Source organism: Dendrobates tinctorius, unplaced genomic scaffold (assembly GCF_039654945.1).
Source record: "Dendrobates tinctorius isolate UK_male_01 unplaced genomic scaffold, ASM3965494v1 ptg000038l, whole genome shotgun sequence".
In the NCBI taxonomy this organism is placed as follows: domain Eukaryota; kingdom Metazoa; phylum Chordata; class Amphibia; order Anura; family Dendrobatidae; genus Dendrobates; species Dendrobates tinctorius.
Genome location: NW_027361706.1, coordinates 32,470,684 through 32,490,981, shown reverse-complemented (window position 1 = coordinate 32,490,981; position 20,298 = coordinate 32,470,684). Strand labels below are relative to the sequence as shown.

General features: G+C 43.0%; 1 protein-coding gene across 3 annotated transcripts in view; it reads right to left on the bottom strand.

The window, feature by feature from the left end:
- CACNG2 (calcium voltage-gated channel auxiliary subunit gamma 2) overlaps positions 1 to 20,298 on the bottom strand; it is a 197,219-nt gene that overhangs the window by 66,585 nt on the left and 110,336 nt on the right. For all 3 annotated transcript variants that reach the window (XM_073574369.1, XM_073574368.1, XM_073574370.1), the window contains exon 2: positions 12,287 to 12,370. In XM_073574369.1, coding sequence (XP_073430470.1) covers positions 12,287 to 12,370 — 84 coding nt within the window. The remainder of the gene's footprint in view (positions 1 to 12,286; positions 12,371 to 20,298) is intronic.

Below are 20,298 nucleotides of genomic sequence, written 5' to 3'. Positions count from 1 at the left end.
TCATTAACCCCCATCACCACTCATTAACCCCCACACACATTAACCCCCATCCCCACTCATTAACACCCCCACACATTAACCCCCATCCCCATTCATTAACCCCACATAATTTAACCTCTATCCCCACTCATTAACCCCCCACACATTAACCCTTATCCCCACACATTAACCCCCATCCCCACTCATTAACGCCCCCACACATTAAGCCCCATCCCCATTCATTACCCCCACATATTAACCCCCATCCCCACTCATTAACACCCCAACACATTAACCCCATCCCCATTCATTAACTCCCCACACATTAACCCTTATCCCCACTCATTATCCCCCATCCCCACTCATTAACGCCCCCACACATTAACCCCCATCCCCATTCATTAACCCCCATCCCCACTCATTAATGCCCCCACACATTAACCCCCATCCCCACACATTAACCCCCATGCCCTCTACAAATCCCCCCACAGATTAACCCCCATCCCCTCTACAAATCCCCCATCTCCCATCTTCGGTGGTTCTTCAGCTGCACAGTGGAGCACACTTACCACCAGAGTTCTCTCTGGGTGCCGGGGAGTGATGTCAGCAGCGTGATCACATGACCTGATCACGCTGCTAACGTCGCTCTGACCCGGCGGTCAGAGCTGCAATTTCACTGGCGTCTGTATAGACGCCAGTACAATTGCTCCCTGGGAGCCGGCACGCGCTCCTTCTCTGCGCCGGCTGTCAGCTTGACAGCTGACACAGAGAACCGCCGACTCCCAGGCCGGGGGGGCGGCAGAACGCAGCCGCCAGGGAGGACACTGCGGACCGCTGCATTAGGCGGCCCGACTGCGCCCCCCTGCTGGCTGCGCCCGGGGCAAATGCCCCGGCTGCCCCCCTAGATACGCCGCTGGCTTTCATATGTCTGGCACTGAGGAGAGGCTTCCGTCAGGCCACTCTACCCTAAAGGTCCGACTGGTGGAGGGTTGCAGTGATAGTTGACTTTGTGGAACTTTCTCCCATCTCCCTACTGCATCTGTGGAGCTCAGCCACAGTGATCTTGGGCTTCTTCTTTACCTCTTTCATCACTGCTCTTCTCCTATAATTGGTCAGTTTGGCTGGACGGCGAGGTGTAGGAAGACATCTGGTGGTCCCAAACTTCTTCCATTTAAGGATTATGGAGGCCACTGTGCTCTTAGGAACCCTGAGTACTGCAGAAATTCTTTTGTAACCTTGGCCAGATCTGTGCCTTGCCACAATTCTGTCTCTGAGCTCCTTGGCCAGTTGCTTTGACCTCAGGATTCTCATTTGGTCTGACATGCACTGTGAGCAGTGATGTCTTACTGTATATAGACAGGTGTGTGCCTTTACAAATCAAGTCCTATCAGTTTAATTAAACACAGCTGGACTCCAATGAAGGAGTAGAACCATCTCAAGGAGGATCACAAGGAAATGGACAGCAGGTGACTTAAATATGAGTGTCTGAGCAAAGGGTCTGAATACTTATGACCATGTGATATTTCAGTTTTTCTTGTCTAATAAATTTGCAAAAATTTCTACATTTCTGTTTTTTTTCAGTCAAGATGGGGTGCAGAGTGTACATTAATGAGAAAAAATGAACTTTTTTGAATTTACCAAATGGCTGCAATGAAACAAAGAGTGAAAAATTGAAAGGGGTCTGAATACTTTCCGTACCCATTGCAGATCTGTGTGTCATCAGCATAGAAGTGATACTGCAAGCCGTGAGATTGTATGAGCTGTCCCAGGCCAAAGGTGTAAATGGAGAAGAGCAGGGGCCCTAGGACTGAACCTTGCGGGACTCCGACAGATAGGGGGCGAGGTGAGGAGGTGGTGTGTGAGTGGGAGACAATGAATGTGTGGCTCCCCTGAGGGTTCAGTCGCCACAGAGGTACTGCATCTCCTCCTGAACACAAAGAGTGCTGGGAGGTGGGTGGAGCTTAGTCTGCACAAGAGAGCGGGAGATCATTAGGAGTCAGTCAGTTGTCTGACTGGGAGTCAGAGAGAGGATCCCCTGAGTGGGATGGATTGAAGGAAGTGCTGCAGCAGACCTCAGTGACCTGAGTCTGCTGGCACAAGAAAGAGATATTCAGAAAGCCTAATTCTCCATAAGAAAGATTGATTTGTACGGAACGTAAGGAGAAGATGAGAACTAAGGATTAGGGTTAGAGCAGAGCCCTTCCTCAAGTTCTAAGTGCATGGCCGGGGTCCGGTCCCCGAGGTTGTATGGATACTAATGGTCCTGCGACAGACACCGGAGGAATAGAAGTTGTCACCACTTTATTCCCACACAAGACTTGGGGGCACAACAGCAAAGAGAGTGAGCCGGGACTTAGTAGTAAGGAATCCCTGAAGCAGGCTACAGATGTCTGCCGTACAAGTAGAGTTCAAAGGAACATCTGAAAGGAGGAACTCCAGTGTAACTCAGTACTGTGAATACTTCACTACGAGCGCTAAGGAGGGAGACGTTCAGAAAAGACACATATGTTGGCGGAGTGGTGGAACGGAGTACTTCATCTTGCCTTGAGGTTGGCTGAGCCCCTGACCTGGAGGACACGGCACCGAGGCGGGCACCTGTATGCACAACAGACTGTGAGTAAAGCTTTGGAACTACATGCCCTGGTGTCCTCCACTTATTCCTGCGCCAACCCACTCAGCACTGCTACATCTCTGTGCTTAACACTGCACCATTACGCTCTCCTAACTAGCTCTTCACCTACTCTGCCCTGGGACTACTGCCCTACCTGTGGAGGGCCACAGCATCATTACTGCACCACACCATCTGTCCCAGAGGATCTGTCTGCAGCGTCGGCTTAACATCTTCATTGCCGAACACCACAGGTGGCGTCACGAATCATTCACTAATAAACTTTAATCATCATCCGCACACTCAACATTCCCCTTTTACAATGGACGCCCAGGGCCACGGACCGGGTCGCAGCTACCGTGACATCTCACATTGAAATCCACCAGGCCCGGCTCCAAGTACCCCGCCGACCTGGCGACCCTGGCGGGCACTCCAAATGTCCAGTCTGTTAGGTATGATGCGATCCAAGATAGGGCCAAGTCTGTGATGCCAAGAGATGAGAGGGTCTGAAGTACTGAAGTAATAGGGAATGGTCTACTGTGTCAAAGGCAGAGGACAGGTAAAGGATGAGGAGGACAGAGTAATGTCGCTTGGATTTGGCGGTTAGTATGTCATTGATGACTTTAGTTAGTGCAGGTTCAGTGGAGTGACACGGTCGGAAGCCAGATTGTAAGCGGTCGAAGAGGGAGCAGGAAGAGAGGTGGGAGGACTGGTTGAAATGGACATGTTCCAGGAGTTTTGAGGCATAGGGGAGAAGTGATATGGTGGTATGTAAACTTTTGAGCACAACTCTATCTATCTATCTATCTATCTATCTATCTATCTATCTATCTATCTAGCTATCTATCTAGCTTTATCTAGTAGCATAGCTAGTAAGGACAGAGTTAATTCCAGCCCTGCATTAGTTGCACCTGCAGTATTTCTCTAAGGCTGGTTTTACACTTGCCGTGTTTTTTGCGGCCCGTTTTTACGGGCTGTTTTTGCGGGCCGTATTGCCGTGATTCTTTAGGTCTCCCGCAAAAACGGGCAGCAAAAAACCTTCTCAGATTGCTGTCTTTCCCTGTTATAACAAATAGCAGGGGAAAAAACGGCGGTCCGCAAACACCGTGTACCGCAAAAACAACTTAACGTTGTTTTTGCAGTACCACTGAAATGCATTGCGGCCGTGTCCATAAGCCATGAAAAATATCGAGCAAGCTCAATATTTTTTGATGGCTGCAAATACGGCCCTCATTGCCATACGGAGGACTGCCTTCCTACTAATTTTTGCAAGCCAATTTTGTGGCCCCATAGAAATCTATTAGGGCCGCAAAAACGGCCAACAAAAATATGGTAAGTCTCAAAACCAGTCTTAGAAGCAGGAAGTAAATTCATTGAGTGGCAGTCTCTTGGGGGAGCATCAGTCTGATGGATGTTGTGCAGAGTTGAGTGTGCTACTAATGAGTGACCAGCCAAAATGTGAGCTGTAGCTGAGAGAGAGACATGCCAGAGTCTCTCTCTGAATGGAGATTGCGCTAAGCAGTCTGTTTGTGAGAGCTGCAGAGAACTGTGTGGAAGCTGCAGCTTGTTCATTGTGAACTGTGCCTAGAGATGAACACTTCTGTTTGGCACTGGAAGCTTGTGGAGCTCGGGCTGAAGGGATACCACAACTAGTGGGATTGTGCATCATCTGTGAATGAAGTCTGCTAAGGAGGAGGACTGTAATCTGTGTGGGTGAGCCCACACTCACATATGTGACCATGATTAAGGAAGTACTCCCATCAAAATTTTTATCTTCTTAATATATTGCAATCATCATATTATACAGCACTGTGTACTCAAAATTGGTCATTTTACTTTTCTATCCAGCTGATTCTTCTGTTTTGAGTTAGGTCTATGACATCACATGATTAAACACTGACTAGCTGAATTCTCTAATCTCTATGTAGAAACAGGAGGCCAATTTTCTATGCATAAGTCACTGAAAAAGCCTATGGCAGGAGGAGGGAGCAACTGAGTCAGGAGTTGAAGTGAGGAATGATAAATGCAGGGACAAGAGACTTCCTGTTTCTATATAGCGCAATAGAGCAGACAAAAGAGAAGAATTATCTGGGTAGAAAGGCAAAATTAACAATTGTAAGTACACAGTACTGTATAATATGATGATTGCAATATATTAATTATCTGGGTAGAAAGGCAAAATTAACAATTGCAAGTACACAGTACTGTATAATATGATATTAATTATCTGGGTAGAAAGGCAAAATTAACAATTGCAAGTACACAGTACTGTATAATATGATGATTGCAATATATTAATTATCTGGGTAGAAAGGCAAAATTAACAATTGTAAGTACACAGTATTCTATAATATGATGATGACTACAATAGGATAAAAATTCTGATGGAAGGAGAGCTTCTTTAAATGCACAGGCCGTGTGCAGAGAACTGCAAGTATCAGTGGTTGCTATGGACAATAGCTGTTTTGTTTGACTGAGCTGGGGCTAGCACAGCTGTGTATGAGAGTCCAGGGTCTGTTCTGTTTAGTTAGTGCCTGGACAAGGCTAGGGATTTATGTTTATGAGTTTGTTTTTGTGCTGTAACAGTGCAATTTGTGGAAAGCAATAAAAACTGCATGTGTTTGGACCAAAACTGCATTGTCTGTGTGAATGCTATCTAAGGCTTAATGCCTAATGCCTACTGGAGAGAGTGAACCCTTACAATATAAATAGTCATGGCTGAAAGTGTTGGCACCCTTGAAAATGTTTCAGAAAATGAAGTATTTCTCCAAGAAAATTATTGCAATTTTGCATGTTTTGCTGTACACATGTTTACTTACTTTGTGTGCATTGGAACAACACAAAAAATATATATAACTGCAATCAATCACTCCCTATAACCATCAACAAGCTTCTTAAAGGGGATCTGTCACCCCATTTTAGCCCTATCAGCTGCCGGCACTGCCATCAGGGGCTTATCTATAGCATTCTGTAATGCTGTAGATAAGCCCCCGATGTAACCTGTAAGATAAGAAAAAAGTTATATTGTACTCACCCCGGCGTTCGGTCCGGTCCGATGGGTGTCGCCGTCCTGTCCGGCGCCTCCCATCTTCATACGATGATGTCCTCCTCCTTGCATCTCCATCGGTTCCTGCGCAGGCGTACTTTATCTGCCCTATTGAGGGCAGAGCAGAGTACTGCAGTGCACAGGCGCCGGACCTCTCTGACCTTTCCCGGTGCCTGCGCACTGCAGTGCTCTGCTCTGCCCTCAACAGGGCAGATAATGAACGCCTGCGCAGGAGCCGATGGAGATGCAAGGAGGAGGACATCTCCGCCCACCGCCCCCGCCCCCCAGTGAGTATAATCTAACTTGTTTGTCAAATGACAAAGCTAGCGGTAGGTGGAAGGTCCTTAAAGATGATTTCAGGGAACTAGGCTGTAAGCTTAAAGCAAGGACCTCCAAGGTGGTATTTTCGGAAATACTTCCTGTACCACGTGCCACGCCAGAGAGGCAACGGGAGATTAGGGAGGTTAATAAGTGGCTAAGGAATTGGTGTAGGAAGGAAAGGTTTGGGTTCCTGCAGAACTGGGCTAACTTCTCAGTTGGCTACAGGTTCTACGCTAGGGACGGGCTGCACCTCAATGGGGAGGGTGCAGCTGTGCTGGGGGAGAAAATGGCTAGAAGGTTGGAGGAGTGTTTAAACTAGGGACAGGGAGGAGGGTATTCCTTTTATAGGAGGGGAAGACAGTGCAGATAGAGACCTGGGCACAAATAATGAAATTGGGGGTGAGGGTGGCATGGGGGGTGGGGTTAGAACAGTTAATAATTTAAGAAAGAATAGAGGTAAAGAGAGATACATAAAGTGTATGTATACTAATGCCAGAAGCCTCGCCAACAAGATGGAGGAATTGGAGTTAATGTTGTTGGAACATAATTATGACATGGTGGGGATATCTGAGACATGGCTGGATGAGAGCCATGACTGGGCGGTTAATTTACAGGGCTATAGTCTGTTCAGAAATGACCAAACAAATAAACGAGGGGGAGGCGTGTGTTTATATGTAAAATCATCCTTAAAACCCATCCTTCGTGATAATATATATGAATCTAATGAAAATGTAGAGTCCCTGTGGGTAGAGATAAGGGGAGGGGGGAAAAATAATAAATTACTGATAGGGGTTTGTTATAAGTCTCCAAAAATAATGGAAGCAACAGAGAATATCCTCATAAAGCAAATAGATGAAGCAGCGACTCAAGGAGAAGTCATTATTATGGGGGACTTCAACTACCCTGAAATACATTGGGGAACCGAAACCTGCAGTTCCAGCAAAGGTAATAGGTTTTTGACAACTATGAAAGACAATTACCTTTCACAACTGGTTCAGGACCCAACAAGAGGGGGGGCACTGCTAGACCTAATATTAACCAACAGGCCAGACCGCATATCAAATGTAAGGGTTGGGGGTCACTTGGGTAATAGTGATCACAAATTAATAAGTTTTCATGTATCCTTTAATAAGATGTGTAGTAGAGGGGTTACAAGGACACTAAACTTCAGGAAGGCAAATTTCCAACGGATGAGAGGTGATCTTGGTGCAATTAACTGGGACGATATCCTGAGACATAAAAATACACAAAGAAAATGGGAGACGTTTATTAGCATCCTGAATAGGACCTGTGCACATGATATACCATATGGGAATAAACATGCTAGAAATAGGAGGAAACCACTATGGCTAAATAGAGCTGTAAGGGGCGTAATAAGAGATAAAAATAAAGCATTTAGCGAATTAAAGCAAGTAGGTAGTGATGAGGCATTAACTAAATAGAGAAGATTAAATAAATTCTGTAAAAAGCAAATCAAGACAGCAAAGATTGAGACAGAGAGACTCATTGCCAGAGAAAGTAAAAATAATCCCAAAATATTCTTTAACTACATAAATAGTAAGAAGCTAAAAAATGATAGTGTTGGCCCCCTTAAAAATAGTCTGGGTGAAATGGTGGATGAGGATGAGGATAAAGCCAATATGCTAAATGACTTTTTTTCAACAGTATTTACACAAGAAAATCCCATGACGGATAACATGATCAGGGATAAAAATTTTACATTAAATGTCACCTGCTTATCCCAGCAGGAAGTACGGCGGCGTCTAAAAATCACTAAAATTGACAAATCACCAGGCCCGGATGGGATACACCCCCGAGTACTGCAGGAATTAAGCACAGTCATAGATAGACCATTATTTTTAATCTTTAAAGATTCCATAATAACTGGGTCTGTAGCACAGGAATGGCGTATAGCAAATGTGGTGCCAATATTCAAAAAGGGGACAAAAACTGAACTCGGAAATTATGGGCCAGTAAGTTTATCCTCAACTGTGGGTAAAATCCTGGAGGGTTTTCTAAGAGATACTATACTGGAGTATCTGGAGAAGAATAACCTTATGACCCAATATCAACATGGGTTTACGAGGGACCGCTCCTGTCAGACTAATCTGATAAGCTTTTATGAAGAGGTAAGTTCCGGACTGGACCAAGGGAATGCAGTGGACGTGGTGTACATGGACTTTTCAAAAGCTGTTGATATGGTGCCACACAAAAGGTTGATACATAAAATGAGAACAATGGGGATAGGGGAAAATATGTGTAGGTGGGTTAAGAGATGGCTCAGGGATAGGAAACAAAGGGTGGTTATTAATGGAGCACACTCGGACTGGGTCACGGTAAGCAGTGGGGTACCACAGGGGTCAGTTTTGGGCCCGCTTCTTTTTAACATATTTATTAATGACCTTGTAGGGGGCATAGAGAGTAGAATTTCAATATCTGCAGATGACACTAATCTCTGCAGGGTAATCAATACAGAGGAAGACAATTTTATATTACAGGAGGATTTATGTAAACTAGAAGCTTGGGCTGATAAATGGCAAATGAGCTTTAATGGGGATAAATGTAAGGTCATGCACTTGGGTAGAACAAACAAGATGTATAATTATGTGCTTAATTGTAAAACACTGGGCAAAACTGTCACTGAAAAAAACCTGGGTGTATGGGGGGACGAAAAACTCACATTTAGTGGCCAGTGTCAGGCAGCTGCTGCAAAGGCAAATAAAATAATGGGATGCATTAAAAGAGGCATAGATGCTCATGAAGAGAACATAATTTTACCGCTATATAAGTCACTAGTGTGACCACACTTAGAATACAGTGTACAGTTCTGGTGTCCGGTGTATAAGAAAGACATAGCTGAACTGGAGCGGGTGCAGAAAAGAGCGGCCAAGGTTATTAGGGAACTGGGGGGTTTGCAATACCAAGACAGGTTATTACACTTGGGGTTATTTAGTTTGGAGAATCGAAGGCTTAGGGGTGATCTTATTACAATGTATAAATATATGTGGGGACAATACAAAGACCTTTCTAATGATCTTTTTACTCTTAGACCTGTGACGGGGACAAGGGGGCATCCTCTACGTCTGGAGGAAAGAAGGTTTAAGCATACTCACAGACGCGGATTCTTTACTGTAAGAGCAGTGAGACTATGGAACTCTCTGCCATATGATGTTGTAATGATTGATTCCCTAATAAAATTTAAGAAGGGCCTGGATGCCTTTCTTGAAAACTACAGTACAATGTTACAGGTTATAGACACTAGTTTCCTTAATATTGCGTTGATCCAGGGAGCTAGTCTGATTGCCGTATGTGGTTTCAGGAAGGAATTTTTTTCCCCAATGTGAAGCTTACTGTTTGCCACATGGGTTTTTTTTTGCCTTCCTCTGGATCAACATGTTAGGGCAGGTTAGGACAGGATATGGGTTGAACTAGATGGACTTAAAGTCTTCCTTGAACCTTAATAACTATGTTACTATGTTATCTTTCATGTTTCATTGGGGGCTTATCTACAGCAGTACAGAATGCTGTAGATAAGCCCCTGAGGGCAGTGGCTGCAGCTTATAGGCCGAAAATGGGGTGACAGATTCCCTTTAAACCTCCCAACTGGAATTTGGAACACTCTTCTTTTGCAAAACTGCTCCAGGTCTCTCATACTGTATGTGAAGGCGCCTTCTCCAAACAGCAATTTTAAGATCTCTTCACAGGCGTTCAATTGATTTTAGTTCCAGACTCATTGCTGCCCCTTCAGAACTTTCCAGCACTTTGTTTCCATGCATTTCTGGGTGCTTCTTGAAGTATGGTTGGTGTCATTGTCTTGCTCGAAGACCCATGACCTAAGATGCAAACCCAGTTATCCTTTGATAATCTTCAGATTTCATTATGCCTTGCCCACAGTCAAGGTACCCAGTGCCAGGGCAGCAAAACAACCCAAAAAAATCTTTGAATCTCCATTGTAGAATGATGTGCTTTACCAAAAAGCTCTATCTTGGTCTAATTTTTCCACAATATATTTTCCCTGAAGGATTTTGGCTTCCTCATTTGAACTTTAGCAAACTGCAGTGTAGCCTTTTTGTTTCCTTGTCAGCAGTGGGGTCCTCCTGAGTTTTATGCCATAGCATTTCATTTAATTGGAAATGTCAACGGATAGTACATGCTGACACTGATGCACCCTGAGCCTGCAGGACAGATTAAATTTCTTTGGAACTTGATTGGGGCTGCTTATCCATCAGGACTATCCTACGTTGCAACCTTTCATCAATTTTTCTGTGTAATCCACTATCTCTGAAGATGGACTTGTAACCTTGAGAATGTTAATATTTTTCAACAATTTTGGTTCTCAAGTCCTCAACAATTCTCTTCTCCTTTTTCTGTTCTCCTTAATTATTTTGGCACACACAGACACACAATGTAAAGATTGAGTCAACTTCTCCCCTTTTTATCTGGTTTCAGGTGTGATTTTAATATTGCCCAAACCTGTTACTTGCCACAGGTAAGTTTGAAAAAGCATCACATGCTTGAAACAAAATTGATTACCGATAATTTTGGAAAGGTGACAACAATTTTGTCCTGCCCATTTTTTTTTTGTGTGTGAAAATATATCCAATTTGCCTTTTTTTCCTCAGTTTTTTTCTGTTTTTCCAAAACGCACAAAGGAAATAAATGTGTATATAACAAAACATATGTAATCACAATAATTTTCTAGGAGAAATACTTCATTTTCCGTAACAATTTCAAGGGTGCAAATACTTTTGCCCATGACAGTATGCACTTTAGTTTCCAGAACATTAAGATTCTGATATCATGGTTTAAATGGAACCTTACAGTTGATTAATGCCACCTAAACCACAGGCAGCATGAGACAGAGATTGGCTCCTTTATTACATCCATACATTACAGGAAAAATATTTTTGAATAGTGGCCGGGAAAAGATGATTAGATTAACTAATCCTAAAGACAGGTCCCCGGCTTCTTCTCCCTGCCCCGATGCCCTAGAATTACTACCTGTACACAGACATAGGCATAGCCTTCCAGAATAAGAGAGCAGGTTGGGGAGAAACTAACAGGGATGGACCTCTGTGACTAGTTGTCCTAGGAGTCACTTTATCCTCAGCAGGCTTTTAAAGAAGTAGGTGTTCTCTGAAATGCTGCAGAGTGAAATATATATGGATGCAATAATGGAGATGGTCTCTGATTCATGCTGCCCATGGTTTCCGTCAGCATGCATCAGCTGTCAGGTGCTATTTAACTAGTAAAAGGAAAACTAAAAGATGATACAGTTATACTAGTGAGTAATTGTATCCACTGTGCCATTGTATCTGCTCATTTGTGCTGCTGCTACCACACTACATAAAAGTACAGTAACTTTAAACACCTCTATATGTCTCCTATGTAGAACTGTTGGCAGTTTTGCAGGGTCAAAACTGCTGTCAGATGCCCTTAAAAATCATCTGTCACCAGGTTTTTGCCACCTAATCTGAGAGCAGCATAAAACGAAGCAACAAAAAAAGAAAAAGAAAGCATTTGTTGGTTCTGTGGAGGTGGGGTAAGAAGGAACTCAGCATCTTGCAATCATGTAACACACATCACATCTTACCAAGAGGCATCCTGTGATGCATCACATCATCCATTTCAGAGCTGCTGAATGGCGGAGCGGGATCATGGGACTGCTTTATTTTCAGTCCACCTTTTGGCGCTTTCTGCAGCTGTTTTTTGCGTGTGATTGTACCCATGAGAATAATGTTAGAGTAATTTGTGACCAAATTTTTTTTTCATGTACGTGAAAAAAAACGGACGTTGCCGGAGCAGCCGCCAAGTTTTCCCAGCTGAAGTAACTTTAGGAAAATGCCAATGGGTGTTTTCCTTTGCCATCATTCTTATGTTCTATACTCTCAGTATAGAATGAGGGCGGCTTCCCACAGAAGCCACCCAAAAAATGACCATGGTTACTTCTTTTAACCATTGAATGGTGTCCGAATCCTGAAGCATTTAAAAGAAGTGGCATAAGATGGAATATGTGCACAACAATGTCGTTTTGTTATTGCAATGCACTATGCTCATTTTATGGGGTGCATGGCGGAATCCACGTGAACTAAAAACTTTTTGCCATAATTACATATTTTCTTTCCTACCTCCTGGGTGATCCAATTTAGATTTGGTGCAAAATCAATACGGACCTCGAATATGTCCATGTGAATGCTGTCATTGTGTGAAATCTAAAAATGGGCTTATTTGGGTGAATTCTGGTTGAATTTTTTTATAATAGCTAGTTATATAAATTACAGTACTAATTAACAAGAAAAGGCAGCCAGACAAACACAGATGTAAAGACTTACGTAGGAAATATTCGGCAGTGTCTGCTTCATAGTCTGCATCTTCTGGAAAGTGGTCAATCTGTTTGCACACACCCTTAAAATTACCTAGGGAAAAATAAAAGACTGTCTCAGAGTTGTCATTTCAGACTAATTACTCAATAAATGTTCCAGCGACATCTTGATCATTATTGTTCACGTGCACAGAGATTTAAACTATATCAAATCTATTGGTTAATTTACAAAATTGAGTTTGCTTCCTTTTTGTACACAGCCAGCACAGTATCTAAGGATCCACGCCGGGTCCAGGCTCGAAAACAATGTATGGTTCCCAAAGATTCAGGAGTAGTCAACATTATTTGTAGCCAATCACTTGCCACTAGTTTGTAATTCTTATGAGCTGATTCACAAAAATCTATTAGATCTCATTAATGTTAAACCCATGTCTGATTCTGCATATGGTATCTATGTCTAATGTCTTAATTCTGCACTTTGGATGCAACCTTTACCTAGGAGAAAGTGTAATGTGTCAATATGTAATACGGAAGTTAATTACAATAAATGGGAAAATGTGGTCACCTGCAGACTAGACGTGCACAGCCTCTATTGAGTGAGGCCAGACACGTCTAGTTGGAATGTGGCTGGCAGTATGCAAATTGCATGACCGACAACTCTCGCTAGCACAGCCAGAGAATCCTGACAGCACACACTTTGCAAGTTGTATGGATTCAAAAGTCTGCAGTCACATAGAGTGACTGCAGAATTGAGCCCCAAGCCTAGACAACCCCTTTAAGATGAACTTAATAAAAACACTCTTACTGCTGCTGGAAAAATGGAAAAAGTAAAAGGTCAGTTGATACTAAAGTGCAGAACACTATCAAGGAGTAAAGGAAACAATAATTAGACTATGGTCACACTCCTTTTTTAGATTTTGTAAGAACCTCCTTTAGCAGCCCAAAAGGTGTAACGCTCGCAGAGTGCATGACCATGACTGGGCCCATGGAGTCAAGGGTCTCTTGCAAAAGCCAGCAACATTTTCAGTTTAATGTGCATGCTCGAATGCATATTAAGCTGAAATGTATTGTGGCGCAGAACACCACCGGCTCCCTGCAAAACAATGTACTGGTTTTAGAGCAGGAAGAGGATGCTGATCTCTATGGAATTGAGAACAGATGACAAAAATTGTTTATTTTTTTAATGTGTTGAAGAAGAGCGCCTGGCTGGGGATCATTAATACGGGAAGAAGCCAAGATGAAGGGCATTATTACAGGAAGAGACCAGGATGCGGGACATTATTACAGGATGGGAGCCAAAACAGGGAAAATTATTTCAAGATGGGGGGCCAGATGAGGTTACCTTCTTACAGGAAAGGGCTAGGACGGGAGACGTTATTACAGGATGGTGGCCAGAACAGGGGACATTATTACTGTACGGGGGCCAGGATGGGAGACATTATTACAGAAAGCAGCCAGGACAGGGGGCATTATTATAGGATAAGAGCCAGCACAGGGTACATTATTACAGGATGGGGGACATTAATCCAGAAAGAGGCCAGGGTGGGGGGTATTATTACAGGATAGGGGCCAGGACTGAGGAAATTATTACATGGTGGGGATCAGGACAGAGGACAATTTTACAGGATAGGACCAGGGTTGGGGACATTATTACAGGATGGAGCCTGGATAGGGGACATTTTTACTAGATGGGGGGCATTATTTTAGGACTGGGACATTATGACAAGACTAAGGATATTATCACAGGATAGGGGTCAGGATGAGGGACATTATTATATGCACGATAGGGGACAATGTTACAGCAAGGGTCCAAGATTGGGGGACATTATTACAGAATGGAGGACATTATTACAGGTTAAAGGCTCAATATCATGTTTTCATGGAACGTTTTGGAAACTGTAGCATAAAAGACACAATGCATCATGTTTCTTCAGTTATGAACAGAAGTCACAACACATTTTTAAATAGAACCTTTATTATTTATATGGGTCTATAGAGCAGTGGCTATAGGCCATTCCCTTAATGATTATCATTATGGTATGTGGTATATGGACAAAAAACATGAACACATTACACACTCCTGCAGTCAATAGGAGGCATTACTTGAGTTGACAGAACTTAACAGACTGTTCTTGTTTCCTATACCAAAAAACAAAAGGTTAAACTGCACCCTAGAACCGTCAGTCTTTAAGACAGATTTGTGGAAGCGCACGTCAAAACCAGGGAGCCCATCCTGGAGCAAGTTCCATAACAATAGATAAAAAAGACAGCGCCTCAGACAATGGTGAAAAAAAGCCTTACATTTTATTCTGCCTCCTGTGGCGATGTTTCGGTCCATGCTTGAAAAAGGTCTTCGGACCGAAACGTCGCCACAGGAGGCAGAATAAAATGTAAGCCTCTTTTCACAATTTGAGAAATTGGAACCGGTCTTAGGAGCGCAGGGAAGAGACTCAGACAAGAGATGGGGTTAAACCACAACGCGTTTCGACGGAGGATCCGTCTTCATCAGGTGGAAGTTTCAAACTTCCACCTGATGAAGACGGATCCTCCGTCGAAACGCGTTGTGGTTTAACCCCATCTCTTGTCTGAGTCTCTTCCCTGTGCTCCTAAGACCGTTTCCAATTTCTCATTGCTGCTATCCTCCATTGGAGGTTTTCGGCTGGAGCTGCGGTGGAGACCTGACATCCTAGTGTGGGGAAGGTGACTTGACGGACGGGCTTGACTGGAGGGAGGAGGGATGGTTTGTGCACTGGAGACGGATGATAGTAATGACAGAAGGGAGACAGCTGGGGGTAGATAGAAAAGGGAGTGCAATACCTGGATTTGACCACAAGATGGCAGGGGGGAGCGTAGTTCAGGACTTGACATCAGCTTAGGGCTTAGGAAACTGCTTAGTCATGGGGGGCGGTGAGATAGGAACCCAGGAGGGAAATTCCCAAGAAAGGGGATAAATAGGACCGGACAGGATTCCAGGAGAGACTAGTCCCGGGAGGAGCTCAGGTGGAAGAGACTCAGTACAGAAGACTGACGACGGTGGAGAGCTCGACCAGGGGACTGACAGGAGGAGACAGTCAGGGGGGTGGCCCTGACACAAGGAACTGCAGGACAGACGAGGCCCCGGGGGTACCGATTGGACGACGACCTCGGGCAGGTGAAGCACTGGCGGTAGATTGGTCTAGGACAGCCCCAGCGAAAGATCCACGAGGAACGTCACTTCGACTGAAGGCAAGGTGAAGGTACCCGGGCCTGGATATGGAGAGCTGTAAAGGTGCTGCGGTGTATGGCTAAGGTCGTCAGGAGGACGGCCAATAAGCTCGGACCTGATACAACTGAAATCTGCCTCCGTCTCGTCTTTGCATTGTCTGGTCGCGGTAAGCAGTGGACCACCCCCCAATCCGGGCCCCTACCACACTTGTCTGCCCCTGGGTTGCTTCCTAAGCGCTCCTGTATGACCACTTATCACTGACTCTTTTTTTCACAATTGTCTGAGGCACAGTCTTTTTTATCTATTGTTATGGTCTTGATTCCTAATCTCCACTTCATCCTGTTTACAGATGCTGAACTAGAAAGTTACAATTTTGTGGAGCTCCCCAACTTTAGAGCTCAAGCCCCGATATTCGAGCAAATGTGCAAGCAAATATTTCCGGCTATTTTCGTTTTTCATTTAATTTCTGTTAAAAACTGTCATAAAAAAACATTAACCTCTTAGTGACCAAGCCAATTTTGACCTTAATGACCGGGCCAATTTTTACAATTCTGACCACTGTCCCTTTATGAGGTAATAACTCTGGAATGCTTCCATGGATCCCGGTGATTCTGACACTGTTTTCTCATGACATATTGTACTTCATGTTAGTGGTAAAATTTATTTGATATAACTTGCGTTTATTTATGAAAAAAATGCAAATTTGGCAAAATTTTTTACAATTTAGCAATTGTCAAGCGTTTAATTTTTGTACCCTTAAATCAACAATTTTGGAAACATAATTTTTTTTGTTAGGACATTATAATCGTTAAAAGTTAACCATCGATTTCTCATTTTTCCAACAAAATTAACAAAACCACTTTTTTAGGGACTATCTCACATTTGAAGTGAGTTTGGGAGGGGGGTCAATATAAAAGAAAATGCCCAAAAGTGACACCATTCTAAAAATTGCACCCCTCAAGGTGCTCAAAACCACATTCAAGAAGTTTATTAACACTTCAGATGCTTCGCGGGAACTACCGTAAATGCTTTACGAGAACTTTTTTCACAAAAAATTTACTTTGGAACCAATTTTTTTTTATTTTCACAAGGGTATCAGGAGAAAATGAACCACACAATTTGTTGTACAATTTCTCTTGAGTACGCCAATACCCCTTATGTGGGGGAAAGAATCGAGGGAGCACCGTTTGACTTTTTGAACGCAAAATTGGCTTGAATCAATGGTGGTGCCATCTTTTATCAATAATCTTTTATTTTTATATAGCGCTAACATATTCCGCAGCGCTTTACAGTTTTGCACACATTATCATCACTGTCCTCGATGGGGCTCACAATCTAAATTCCCTATTAGTATGTCTTTGGAGTGTGGGAGGAAACCGGAGTACCCGGAGGAAACCCACGCAAACACGGGGAGAACACGTGTTTGGAAACCCCCTAAACCAGGGGCAGCATGAATCGGAGGCAAACTGCACAACTGCAGCCAGATATGTTTTTTCCCAAAAAAAGCTCCAGTATTTCAGAAAAAGAGATTTGTTTAAAGAGCCTTTCCGTGGACTATACAGAGAAAAAAGACTGCCAATGGTCCAGAAATTCCAGGACAGTCCATGAAAAATAGACATTTTTTTCACTATCCATGAAAAAAAAATTGATGTGTATGATTTTGTTTTTGAAGTTGGAAAAAATTATTATAACTGCACATATCATCATTTCACAGATTACAGTGAATGCAGCTAATGTCTTCATATCAGAATTATGGGTTGTAGACAAGTGTCACTTCATGTATCAAAATCTTAAGTGTCTGTAAGAAATGTTGGTTGTTTGTGATTTTTTTAAGCAGTGTAGAAAATCAAAATGGAGAAAAAAAAGGAAAACCTGATCTGGTGCTGCCCCCGGCCAGCTCGGCGCCAGGTAACTGACAGGACTCTCCTGATGTACATACATGAGAGAGATCTATCAATCAACCAATGCAGTGCAGGGGGGAAGCCATCCAAAGATGTTGATGGACTAAGTCAGGTCTCTCACTACAGTCCCTGGCCAATTCTTCAAACTATGTTTTCCTATTTTGAAATGCTCCAGCTGGCTGAATCAGCAGACAGGTTCCCAAGTGTCAAGTTAGGAGACCATTCACACATCATTTTTTATCATCTATGAACTGTTGGTTTTTAAAACAGAAGACTAACCCATAGAGTTCAATGGTACTATTCATACATCTAATTTTTTTTAACTGATCCATACGCCCATTAATCTCAACACTTGTCCTATTCTGAACCTTTTTTTACAGATCGACTATTCAAGTCTATAGAGATCTCTTTAAAATGGGAAAAACTGAAAGCATCCATTTTCAATCCATTTTCATACATTTAGAACCGTTGTATTGTAAGTGACAATGTAAGAATTGTTCAGTTTACCTCCTTAGTGGTTTTCCCATGAACGAAGTTAATTTTAATCAATAGATCTTGGAATTATAGTAATTTCAACAATTGTATTTTTTAAAATAAAATGTTCCTGCTCTGAGATAACCTTATAAATGTGCCCCTGCTGTGTACTGTGTGATGGCTGTGTCGGACCGTGCAGGAACATGGTCTGATCATACCACACCTCCTAGGCAGGGGAGGAAGCAAAAGAGTCTACAGAGAGTACATCACTGGAACACAAATAATTCTTTTTTTTTTAGATAAAACATTTTTAAAAACAGGCAGAGAAATGCTTTATCTCACAAAAAAAGAATCAGCTATGATCCTGTGCTGTACTGTCTGCATACTCTCTTTTGCTTCCTCCCCTGCCCAGGAGCTGTGGTATGATCAGACCATGTTCCTGTACTGTCAGACACAGCCATTATACAGTACGCAGCAGGGGCACATTTATAAGATTATCTCAGCACAGGAACATTTTATTTAAACACATCCAATTGAGGAAATTATTATTATTCCATGATCTATTGATTAAGATCAACTTTAAAATTAGCTTTCTTTGTGGGAAATCCCATCTAAGTTTTAAAAACAGTTGAGAAAAAAAAGAGATGCAACAAAATGGATGACACATAGGGGAATAATGAACTGTTTTTGACAGTCAAAAAATTGGAAATGGATGTGTGAATGTGACCTAATGCTGCAGACCATATGAATAAATCAGCACAAAGTAATGGCATTAACAGAATTGTGCCGACCACAGTTCATCGCACATTTAATAGTTTCGACCACTTAGTTATCCCAATTAATTTACATTTTCAATAAAGTAGTGCAAATCCTGTCGGCAGTCACGTATGAGTGACCATACAAATTTTCCAACTATGTCACTGCCAGTGCGGGATTGGCAGCCCTAGCATTGCCAATACAAGATGAGCCATCCACATATCTGTACCCATATAATACTACTGGTCATTCTACTTCCAAAGACATAATAATAGGGAATTTAAATTGTGACTCCCAATGGGGACAGTGATGACAATATCTGTAAAGCGATGTGGAATTAATGGCGCTATATAAGAAAGCATAATAAATAATAATAAAAATAATAATAAATACTGCCCAAATGCACAATACACATATTGGGATCTATTAACTATCAGTGTGAATTGATTCACAGGACCCGGTCCATTATCCACATCTGTAATCTGTGGTGGCTGAATGGGAGCATTATGAATCTCCTCCTACATGATGGCATCTGCGGTTCTTCTTTTGATTAGTCGATTTCACACTTACGTCAAGTAACAATGATGATGTTGCAACTGGACAGCTAATCAAAGGAAGAACCGTGGATGCTCTGAGGTAGGAGGCGGTTCTCAGGGCTCCATGAGAAGGCCAATGGAGCAGGTCCTGTGAATCGATTCTATCCATCTGTACTTATTTGTCAATTACCATTTATAAAAAGAAAAAAGTCCAGTTCACCACTTGATGCTTAGATGCAGTCCGGAGCACGGAGAGTGTAACTGCCAGGACACCAGTAATGTAAAAGTAACAAAGGGAAATCTAGCTGCACGATCATAAAATCTTATTTATTGAAGCATATTGAAAATCCTGATAACACCCAGAATTGGTTGGGAATTTCTGAAACCCCAAAATGTTTCTGCTGCATCAAGCACCTTTAATCATGGCATCTAAAATGGTACATTCGATCACTCGCCTGCTCATGTCATCTACACCTCAAAAACGTTTCTAGATTTCGACTTTTTCTTACCTTTGATCCGGAAAAAACTCTTACTGTAGCTCTTATTCATTCTCGTCTGGACAATTGCAACTCTCTACTACTCAGTGTCCCTCTTACTAAACTCTCCCCTCGCCAATCTGTCCTGAATGCAGCATCCAAGTTCATATTCTTCGCAAATCGCTACACCGATGCCTCTACCCTGTGCCAGTCATTGCACTGGTTGCCCATCCGACACAGAGTCCAATATAAACTCATCACTCTCACCCACAAAGCACTCTACGGTTCAGCACCACCCTACATCTCCTCCTTCGTCTGTCTGCCATCCTACCCGTGTCCTCCATTCTGCTAATGACCTAAGGTTATGCAAATAAAGTCTGTGGAGCCTCATTTAAGAGTCTCAAACACGGGACTAGCCAGATCTTCCTCCAGGGAAGAACCCAGCCAAGGAGTGGCTCCTTTCAGAAACCACCATTACCAACATATTAAGTGGCCCTTTAAGTCAATATCCAGCTCTTTACGAGTTTACAGATATGACAAGGGAAACACCAAGGCAAGGTATCCATCCACAGACAGCTGTTTCGGGGTGTTGCCCCTCATCAGTGTGGAGTAGGATTCTGGCTAAGTGGGAGCAATGCCTAGTAGACCAAAATCATGAAACAATCACTGACCTC